Below are 10,654 nucleotides of genomic sequence, written 5' to 3'. Positions count from 1 at the left end.
TTACTAACAAGTTTCAACAACAACAACGTCAACAACGTGTCGATAGACAATGTAAATACGCATCTACAGTAGGGTATAATAATATAGTTTTACGAACGCGTGTTCGAAAGTTCGAAAGTTCGAACACTTGAATCACTTGATACATATATATATAGATGGATTATAAATGGACGATGGGTGAGAATGTGTTGAAAAAACAATCAAATACGTATTAAAACGTCGAAACAACTGCTTCGTTTAAATTTACGAATTGAAGACATTGTAAAAGGTGTTTCGTGTCGCGTAGTGTGTGTTTTAGTGGAATACCTACATAACCTACTTCAGTGTTGTTTTTGAACTAAATACATATGCACATGTAATTTGAGTTAGATCACATGCAGCTAATTGTTGTTGACAATATTTACAGTATGATCAATGTCGACGAAACGTGACTAAAACGTGAATAAAACATTTCGCAATAAGTAATAAATGTCACTGAAAATACGTGAATATTTAAAATGTATTCGTGGTACCGAGATATTATATTTTTTGTGCGACCGAAATTTTTGTGAGATACATCCTTTCTTTTTTTTTTTGATTTACAACGAACAATTGTGAATCCTGTTTTTGTCCTTTTTAAAATTGTACACGTTGTTACGTCGAGACTCTTCGAATAGAATAAACACGCGAACAATGAGCGATTTAAATGATTCGGTGATCATTTGTGAGACGTTACCGAGTTCGAATCAACAAAAAACTACGTCGACAAAAGAGAAAAAAAAGAAAGCTGTTCAGACCAAAAAAAAGACATTTTACGAATGTTCTCTGAGGCATATTCAGTTAAGGTATTAAGTACTTTTAATGATACATTGTGTATTTAGTATCGATGTATTGGGTTGCCAAAGGAAAAATTAAGATATTTATTCATAGATTTATTCAATATCATACTATTCTGTTTTTATTATAAATAAATATCTTCATTTTGTGCCTACAAACTTTTGTTTATACGAACCAAATATATTATAGAAACACAATGTTCAAAATACTTTTTGGAACAAACATTGTTTTTGGGGTCATAAGATTATTGTGTATCGTAACAGTTCTTTTATTGTTACAGTGGCAAACGATGGGAGAAACAAATGACAGCGAAACAAAGATTGAACTCCAATAAAGGCAAACAACATGAAGTTGAAAACAATGAAAACAACTTGTTCTTGAACGTTGGAACCAATAGCTTGTGTCAAGACAGTATAATCATTCTAAGCGACAATGAAAGCGAGAAAGACAAAGATGTTTGCAAAAACAAGGGCAAAACTGAAAAAAGATATGTGGAAAGGTTAGACAACAATTCGAATAAAACTTTGAAACGGAAAAGATCACCTATTTTATTACGCTCGAGAAAACGAAAATCTATTTATATATTGGACACCGAAGAAGATTCTGATAAAGACAATGAAAACTTAGGTAAAAAGAGTACAATGTATATTACGTAGCTACTAAATTGGGATTGCATTTTATTTTAAATTGTTTCTTCAGTAACATCGGATTCTGTAAATCAGAATGCAGACGATATTGCGGTAGTGTGGTCATCTAAAAATATAGAATTGTCGGATAGACAAACAAAGGAAAGCAATATCGTAAACGAAGGAACGGCAAATGATAATTTAGTAAATCTTGAGAAGGATGAAGCAGGAACTGTAAATGAAGAAAAGAGAAACGAAGGAGAAGCAGGTAAAGAAACCATGGTAAACGAGGACAAAGAGGAAGATGAATTGGAAGAAGGAGAAATCAGAGACGAGGAAAAGGAAGCTGAAGTGATTAACGTAACTCAAGTAGAAGATAATAGACTTTTCATGATAGACTGTAGTCCGGATCCAAAAAATCTTCACTGCTTAATAACTGCAAAAAGATACAAGGAAAATGTGAAAGACAATGATGCAAGGGAAGCACAAATTAATGATGACACTGATTTACTTTTCAACCAAGCCAATTTAAAACTGCCCATTGCCCAAAATATAAGCGGTTCAATAACAATGGAAAAACCAAAATCATTTCATAAGGTTTCAGCAAAATTAAAGAAAAGATTGCTTAAGTTGAAGAAGGATACGCAACCTAGTACATCGAGTGTACAAAATGCGACTTCGAACAATGAACCTTTGAACAGCGTGTTGCCAGGACATGTAACATGTTCACCTAAAGCATTAAGAGAGATCGTTATCGACGGGAATAACGTCGCTATGTCGTAAGACAATCTTTTTAATTCAATTTTACTGAATTAACCCCTTGCCCTACAATATCGTGTCAGTCTCGTATTGAAGATTTTGAACACAGTTTAATAAGTATGTATGTTATTAATCTCCTTTAAACCGAAATGAAATTCTATTTTGGTTTTGTTACTGTATAGTTATTGAAAAACATGTAGGCATACATTTTTTAGGAAATTACGAACTACGAAGAAAGTTCTAATCATTGATACCATAAAATAAATCGTAGGGCAAGGGGTTAATAGGGATATATGAATAATATTGGTATTATATATTATATATGACATATATTATATATGAATAATTGGTATTTCATCGCTTTTTAGGCATACAAACGGAAAATCATTTTCGGAAAAGGGATTACAGCTGGTTATCAATTTCTTTAAATGCAGAGGACATTCCGTGAAGGTATTTGTACCTCAACATAGAAGATCGGCGACTTCTCGTCTGCTTGAAAAATGGTACTCAGAAGGTATAGTGGTCTTCACGCCCAGTCGATCTATAGCTGGAAAACGGATAACTCCGTACGACGATCGGTAGGTAGTACATTTCCCTCGCGATCAATATTTCCAACACCATTTTGTTTCCTCAAATTTCTAATGGATTGGTTTTATCGTTTTCAAGATATATATTACAGTACGCGACAATGTGCAAAGGTATTGTGGTTTCATCGGATCAATTTAGAGACTTGTACAATGAAAATCCAGGATGGCGCGACACGATTGTAAACCGATTATTGGCACCAACTTTTGTTGGGGACATAGTAATGTTTCCAGATGATCCCCTGGGCAGGAAGGGTCCCAGTCTAAAGGAATTTTTAAGGCACTAAACTAAACGTGCAGAAGTGAGTTCAACGAGCAACGTAGTGTATATAGTTTTGTATATATGTATAACGGTACAAGTAACCCATAACTGTGTATAGTATAAATAAGTTCCTACAAAGTTCTTTTGTAAAGGATACATATACTACTGCTGTATCGTACATTTGCTTATTGTTTACACGAGTACAAAAAACAGTCTCATGGAAGATGTTTTCGTATAATTATTGCCTTGTCGAACATGAAATTGTAGTAACTTGTGTATACCGAAGGAATATAGTTTCTTTTAACGAAAAGTGAAAAGAAGTACTTCAGTAATTTAAACAAGTGAACAGGGAAGTAATTGCTTTCATTGTCGACTTATTTGTATGTTACTATTTTCTATTGTTCTCCTATTTACTTTTCAAGTCAATGTTGTTCAAGAGAACTATGATGAACATTTTATACTTAAAGTAAAAAAAGAAATATACCATTATTGAAAGTTATCTCTGTTTGAAACCTTCGAAATCACTGAAGCCATTGACAACGTACGTAAGTACCTACAATAATAAGAATAGTTTCATGCATAAATAATAATCTCCGATATAGTTACAATGTTTTTCAGATGAAATATGTGAAACTGAAATTATTTACACAAACTTTGTTTTCGTTTCTAAGGAAAATACACCTTAAAATCTAAGTACCTTATTATCATACATATACTATGTATAAAACAAAATGTTTGTTCACTTAATAGTTTACATATTTGTACTGACTGGGGAAATTGGAGATTACAAAATAAAGAGATTCTATAAATTACTGTATCTAGTAATATCGCTCTGGCAATATAGAAAAGTTGATCAGTCGTTGATGGTAGGTGAAGAATCCCACGTGGGTCTCCAACACCATTTTCTAGATTTACGTATGTTATCCATACTCTCTTGGGCTGTTTCTCGAGCTAAACGTTGCATTGGATTATCATTCGTATTGTACCCTGAATTCGATAAAACTTTTTCATGTTGAAAAGCAGATGTGACATCTAGAAAAAATGTTTTATGCAATTTACTATCGTTGCATTAAAAATCTATGCTCGTGTACGCTTATAAGAAATATCATTACTTGCTTTAGCGAATAGTTTCTCCAGCACGTACTGATCGTCTTCGGACGATTTAATTTGATCGTCTTCCGATCGTCCAAGCCGACGGCCGATCAAGTGCGAGACACGTTCTCCTTCGAATATTGCAGACACCTCGCTGTTTTCCATTGAACAACCCTTTTTCTTGCGTTTGTGTTTACGATGCGATTTGGTTGATTTTAATACCATATCTTCGCTATTTTGTTCGTTAGATTTTTCTGAAACTTCGGTGACCTTGTTATCGGTGGACGATGAACTTGGCACAGTTGTTTCGTATTCCATCTCGTCCGTGCGGATATCAGAATTTCTACAGTTTGTTCGACTTTCCTCTTCGACAATGCCACGCGTTGTATCGTTCGTTGGTGGTACGTTGTCTTTGCCTGTTCCTTCAGATACAGTACTATTTTTCTCTGTACTGGATTCTGTGCCTTCTTGTACCAGTTTTACCTCGCCTGCGAGCGTATCCCCATTCTGTATCATGCTATAGTTGGGCAATTGATTATCATGTTTCAAATCATCATGGTCTTGACACTCTTGACTACCGTGATCATTTTGAACACAGTTGCTCTCTGACGCAACTGTGATCTGCGTTGTACTAGTAGAATTAACGACTTTTTGTGCTATGCGTTTGCTAAGCGTGGCTGCCAATTTTCGCATTTTTTCAATCTTATTGGTTGAAAATTTAGCAGCCGTTGGTGTTGGCGTTAATTTCGACTCTCGGAACAAGTGATCGGATTCACTGGGATGTCCGTCAATGGACTCGTTCAGATTAAAGAGCTCGACCAAATCGGAAGTTTTAAATAATCTTCGTTGACGAGGATCTTCCAAAACTTTGTTGGAAAGAAGTAGCTTGAATATTTGTCGGTGGTATATCTAATAAAAAAAAGGAAAAGATAGCGAAATTATTTGAAAGAATTTCATGAGTGTTTACTGGCAAACAGACGCTTTAAAAATTCCGAAAAGGACCTTTTCTTCTATAGTACCGGCTGTGATAAGTCTGTAGACAGTGACTCTTTTATTTTGTCCTATTCTCCAAGCACGTTCTCTTGCTTGTGCATCAGTTGCTGGGTTCCAATCTGGATCGTAAATGATCACTCGATCTGCTCCCGTTAAATTTACTCCTAATCCTCCGACGCGAGTGGTCAATAGAAACACAAAGTACGAGGAATCCTAGAACGAAAAAGAAACAAAGAAAGGTAAAAATATTCTACGTGCATACATTAATACACATTAATACATTAATACGTGCGTACATTATTAAACAAACGGATTGTTTCTTGTCGCTGTGACATGGGAGTAGTCCCGTCCATCCTCAAATATTTGTATTCCTCGTTTTGTACCAAAGACTCTAACACGTGCATCATCTGTGTATAGTATACGTACATATCAAATTTACATTCAACAGTTTCTCGAGTGAAATTTTCAGTTTTTTGCAAACACGTACTTGTCTTCCTTGAGTGAACAGTAGTACTCTATGAGCCTGTTGTTTCCAAATTTTTAGAAGAGATCGAACCACCGTCATCTTTCCAGAACGTTTCCAACAGCCAAATTTGTCCAACGATTCCTCTGATAAATCAACGTCTTCTTCAGAATCCTAAATACGCGTTCCATTTAATGTAACGATCGACCAAACAAAATAACAAAAAAAAAGCGACATGTATGTATTTTTGGCGATCTTACGATTGGACTCGTGAATAGAAACAAATCAGGGTGATTACATATTTTTCTGAGCGCCGACAACGCTATCAGTAGTCGAGCTCTGTATCTGCCACTTTCCGTGTGATATCTTTCGTGTAAAATAAAGGAAACATCCTCGGATCGCAAATAGTTCTTGTACAATTTCTTTTGTTCCTCTGTTAGACTGCAGAACAGTACCTTGAACATAAAGTCACGTTCTTGACTCATTTTAGATTTTTTATTTGACAATTATTGAGATTGTAAAGGTGTTTTCATGGGAATTGATTGAATACATGTTTTGACTCCAGTATATATTATAGTAAAAATCGCACAAAATATAAATTAAATTAATCTTGTCATTTTTATAATACCATACACATTAGTCACTTTTAATGGTCGGTAGGTTTAGTGTTAAAATCTCCAAAAATTGGATCGTGAATCGAATACAATACCTGTTCATTTTTCTCTGGTAAAGTAACATGATGCTGAACATCGTTTTTCGTTCTTCTAAGCATGTATGGTGTAATTGCATCCTTGAGCATTGTAGCTACCTGAAGCGCCGTTGCTTCTTGCAGAGCACTAGCGTTCGCGTACCCTCCTCGTGTTATAGGGCTAACGCAGTGCTCCAGGAATGCAGGTAGAGTACCTAGTTTGCCTGGTAAGATAAAGTCAAAAAGAGACCACAATTCTTTCAGAGAATTCTGCATTGGACTGCCAGTCAATAACAATCGGTGTGGAGTGGAGAATTCTTTTACCGCCTTACTGACCTGCAAATCATCGTACATGATAATTAGACTTTTCTTTTCTACTTTATTCTATTCTAATTAGAACGATCATCGGACTTGGAAATTCGTTCTAGCTGGCTAAATCGGGATAAAGTACTTTTGCCTGTGGGTTCCTTATTTTATGTCCTTCGTCGAGGATCACGTAGTGCCACCGATTAGCTATAAGCAAATCTTTATGGTTGAGTATTCCGGAATAAGAGGTAATCAAAATGCCACCGGATTTCAAGGAATGTAATAGGTATTCCAAATCACCTATAAAAATATATTTAACGTTGGATAACGTCTGGATTATACGTATGCACATTTACACGAAGATTCTATTCTTATGGTATAGAATTTTATACTATGGAATTTTAACAGACCGTTGTATGTTCCAGATTGGTGTAAAATAACTACCCTTAGAATAGGCCACCAGTCATGAAAATGCTTCACCCATTGTTCCATCAATGTAGCTGGGCAGACAATTATGCTTGGTCCTAATCCTCGAAATCTATTAAGCAGAATACACTGCTTATTAGAATCAAGTACTTAATATCGGTAAAATTTTTATACCGGTATTATGCCAAAAGGATGTACCGAAACCGAAATAAATACAGGTATTTTGTCGGTTTTTCCAATGCAAAGGTGGCCCCAAATAAAAAGGCACTGCATGCCACTTACCCGAGAACCGTCAAGAAGCACAGTCACCTAAATTAATTAATGTATCCTATTGTATACATTGGAAAAACCGAAATTATTACCGGTAAATATATGCAAATATATCGGTATTCCGATATTTCGGTTTCTATAACGGTTAGGAAGAAATAACTGAAAAATACCGGTATTTTACGTACCGGTATAAGTCTCTGATTAGAACATCTTAAGAATTAAGCGACATAGTATAGAATATATATATACATATACCCAGCCAACCAAAAATCTAAATTTGGTCGACCTCCTGTGCGCGCATATGCCGAGCTAGTGTCGACCGTAGGACCAGAGTTTGGACATGGGCATGAGGTCGGCATCAGGTCGGCACGAATCGGCCGAATGTGCCTTTGTGGCAGCACTGTCGCACTGATGTACCGCATGCCGAATATCGTTTTACAGGTGAAACAAACAATTCCAATGCCGCTTTTGCAAAATTCACATGTTTTTCTATAAGCGAGGGTGAAACTAATATCCTAATCGCGATATGGAGCAACAAAAAATGAGTATACACATTCGGAGCTAATATCCCGTACATTACTACCGGGCCGGTATATAAGAGAAATTGGCGAAACTCGGTCGCTTTAAAAGTTGAATATTCTTCTATTGGCCTCGGGCGTCTAGAAAAATCAGATGGACAGTACTTATCGAGTACTGCCATTCGCGCGGAGATGATAAAATCATTTTTATTTATCATCTTTAAAATATAAGTGTATTCAATTAGTTGAAATTGAACTGTAAAGAAAATTGTACGGCAATGCAAATTTTAGATTATGTCTCTTGCAATCGATGCAGACAATTTTTATTTCGCATAAAGATCCGCAGTCTAGGAAAAATAACAAATGTGAGAAATAAATAAAATTTGTATTTTTTTTTTCGCCAATTTCTCTTATATACCGGCCCGGTAGTAATGTACGGGATATTAGCTCCGAATGTGTATACTCATTTTTTGTTGCTCCATATCGCGATTAGGATATTAGTTTCACCCTCGCTTATAGAAAAACATGTGAATTTTGCAAAAGCGGCATTGGAATTGTTTGTTTCACCTGTAAAACGATATTCGGCATGCGGTACATCAGTGCGACAGTGCTGCCACAAAGGCACATTCGGCCGATTCGTGCCGACCTGATGCCGACCTCATGCCCATGTCCAAACCCTGGTCCTACGGTCGTCCAAAATTAAGCCAATCGGGACTTGAGCACCTCCGAGCGTAGATTGGACAATGATTTGCCGATCTGTGCCCTAGGCACGGCTTGCCCAAGGCACGCCTGGTTAGCTGGGTACATATATAATAGAGCGGCAATTGTGTTACGTTTATTTATTCTTACCTTCCACCATCGGAAAGCAATTCACTGCAATCCAAACCCGCAAGAAATGCAATAATTTGTACAGTTTTTCCCAGTCCCATCTCATCCCCTAATAAACCTCCTAGATTACGACAATGCAGTTCCCACAACCATTGCACAGAAACCCGTTGATATCTGAAAACAATTCGAAAACCCAAGGTAAGTAACGACACAAGACAAGGCAAGTACTAATTGCGCACATTCTTTTCACAATACTTGTATAATTTTTTCCATATAGATTGTGGAACTTTAAATAAATTATCTATTTTATGGAACGGTTCCGATTTTGGATGTCTGCTTTCTTCTACCCTCTGCCTGTACATTTGTTCGTCTCCGTCGTCAAAAACTAAAATATAATGTTCGCATCAGCAGATGTTTATTACGTCTTACTATATAATTGTTTTCGATGTATACCCTTTTGTTTGTGACCAGATTTTGTAGCTGTCTTTTTCTTCTTTCGAGATGGTCCCGATTCACCTTCTGCGAATGAAACAATATTAGGATTCTAATCCATTAAGAATTTCAACATATAAACACAACAACATCTTCTATTTAAATTAATATTTACCCGAATCAATCTGTTCGTCGCTTGGAACATACTCGCTACCAGAATCACTTTCTACATCTACAGACTCTGTATTTTCAATCAACCCGTCTGTATTATCATTTGAAGTGCCGCAAGAAAATAACGTTCTTGTAGAATGCTTGCTTCTTACGACGGAATCGTTTTCTTTACTCGTTCTATTGGTATAATTATGATTTTGATTTAAATTTTTCACCTTCTTAACTTCTGTAGTTAATTTCTTTTTAGTGTTTTTGGGTCTCGTTTGCTCCACGAGTTTACATTCTTTGGCATTTGATATTTTTAATTTCTTTAATGGAGTTTGATCCGTGTTTTTGGATATTTTTGTCTTTCCCTTTAGTTCTTTCCTTTGTTTGGCAAGCTCAGCTTGCTGTCGCAAGTATTTTTCAAGATCGAGCAGATGCGAAGATTTGTTTGATCTAAAATAAGAATGATTATAAATATCATTATAGATTAAGTTTAATTGTTTCAAATGTCACTATGTACCCTTCGGTTCTCGTTGAATCAGATTGTTTCGAAATTGCTTGGAAAGGAGTTATTTCTCCAGTGAGAACTTGCTTCTGTAAATCTAGTACTCGTGAATTATCTACAACATCGGTTTCATTATTTTGATTGACATTTAAACCCTTAGATTTTCCCAAAGTCGGATCATTGGAATCGAATCCTTGCAACTTTGCTTTCACAAGAGTTTCAATTTCCTTCGACGCTTCACAGAGAATGCTTTGTTCACTTCTGACAGACAACACCTGAAATCATTTGTTTACAGATATATTCAACAATTAAAGGGTGTACTAGCAACGTAAACAAATATTGGTGTGCAATGTAATTAACCTTCGAGACATTTTCAACTTCGTTGTTAAGATCTTGATCATCAGTCTCCATGATCGCAGTAATGATAAATGTACAGGTACTTATTTATATTCTTATATTACGTTCTATGTAGCATTATTATTTCCTTGTTACCAATTTACCGTATTCCTTAGAAAGGAATAAGCAACATTATTTCGACGAGACATATTTATCCAATTTATCTGCGAGCATTCGTTTCGGTGGCAACGTACCTATTTGACAATACAAAAGTTACAAAACATGCAACAACCTTCTAACAATTTGCAATACATTTGCGCCTTGCGCAATGCTTGACCGCTTGACGGGCTTGACGCAGCTTGACGTTACCGACAAATTATAAACTCATAAATCACTAGCTATCTGCCACTAATTAGGTTTTTTAAAAGACCGCTCTGCCTTTACTATACGAGTCGAGTAAAGCATTGTTGAGTTGAGATATTGTGCAAGATTTCACGCGCATGCGCGGCCAAAACAGTAGCGTATTTCTATTACGATGAAGTGATATTAGCGGGAAAGGACCTATATTTTACGGGGTGCTCAAGGTACCCCATT

The 10,654-nt window shown here is 36.0% G+C and overlaps 2 protein-coding genes across 4 annotated transcripts; one reads left to right on the top strand and one right to left on the bottom strand.

Annotated features, from left to right (window-relative positions):
- Positions 1-124: 124 nt before the first annotated feature.
- Positions 125-3,546, top strand: LOC143206991 (uncharacterized). The gene is made up of 5 exons (XM_076419949.1): positions 125-824; positions 1,097-1,443; positions 1,516-2,221; positions 2,570-2,779; positions 2,868-3,546. The coding sequence occupies exons 1-5, from the start codon at positions 673-675 to the stop codon at positions 3,070-3,072; spliced, it is 1,620 nt and encodes a 539-aa protein (XP_076276064.1). The 5' UTR covers positions 125-672; the 3' UTR covers positions 3,073-3,546.
- LOC143221979 (DNA excision repair protein ERCC-6) lies at positions 3,107-10,462 on the bottom strand. 3 transcript variants are annotated; one of them, XM_076447760.1, is made up of 16 exons: positions 10,315-10,461; positions 10,085-10,231; positions 9,740-9,999; positions 9,239-9,672; positions 9,085-9,150; positions 8,887-9,016; positions 8,653-8,805; positions 7,000-7,127; positions 6,735-6,889; positions 6,305-6,619; positions 5,856-6,050; positions 5,620-5,769; positions 5,429-5,539; positions 5,142-5,345; positions 4,160-5,048; positions 3,107-4,079 (listed from the first exon to the last, which is right to left on the bottom strand). In XM_076447760.1, exons 2-16 carry the CDS (start codon positions 10,133-10,135, stop codon positions 3,901-3,903), a joined length of 3,420 nt encoding a protein of 1,139 aa, XP_076303875.1. In that variant the 5' UTR covers positions 10,136-10,231; positions 10,315-10,461; the 3' UTR covers positions 3,107-3,900. The 3 variants fall into 3 exon arrangements, with proteins under 3 accessions (XP_076303875.1, XP_076303879.1, XP_076303869.1); XM_076447764.1 differs by having other exon boundaries at positions 4,164-5,048; positions 10,085-10,462; XM_076447754.1 differs by having other exon boundaries at positions 10,085-10,460.
- Between the last annotated feature and the right edge of the window lie 192 nt (positions 10,463-10,654).

Source organism: Lasioglossum baleicum, chromosome 1, assembly GCF_051020765.1.
Source record: "Lasioglossum baleicum chromosome 1, iyLasBale1, whole genome shotgun sequence".
NCBI lineage: Eukaryota > Metazoa > Arthropoda > Insecta > Hymenoptera > Halictidae > Lasioglossum > Lasioglossum baleicum.
Note: the sequence above shows the minus strand (reverse complement) of the source record. Positions and strands in the feature narration are given on the sequence as shown.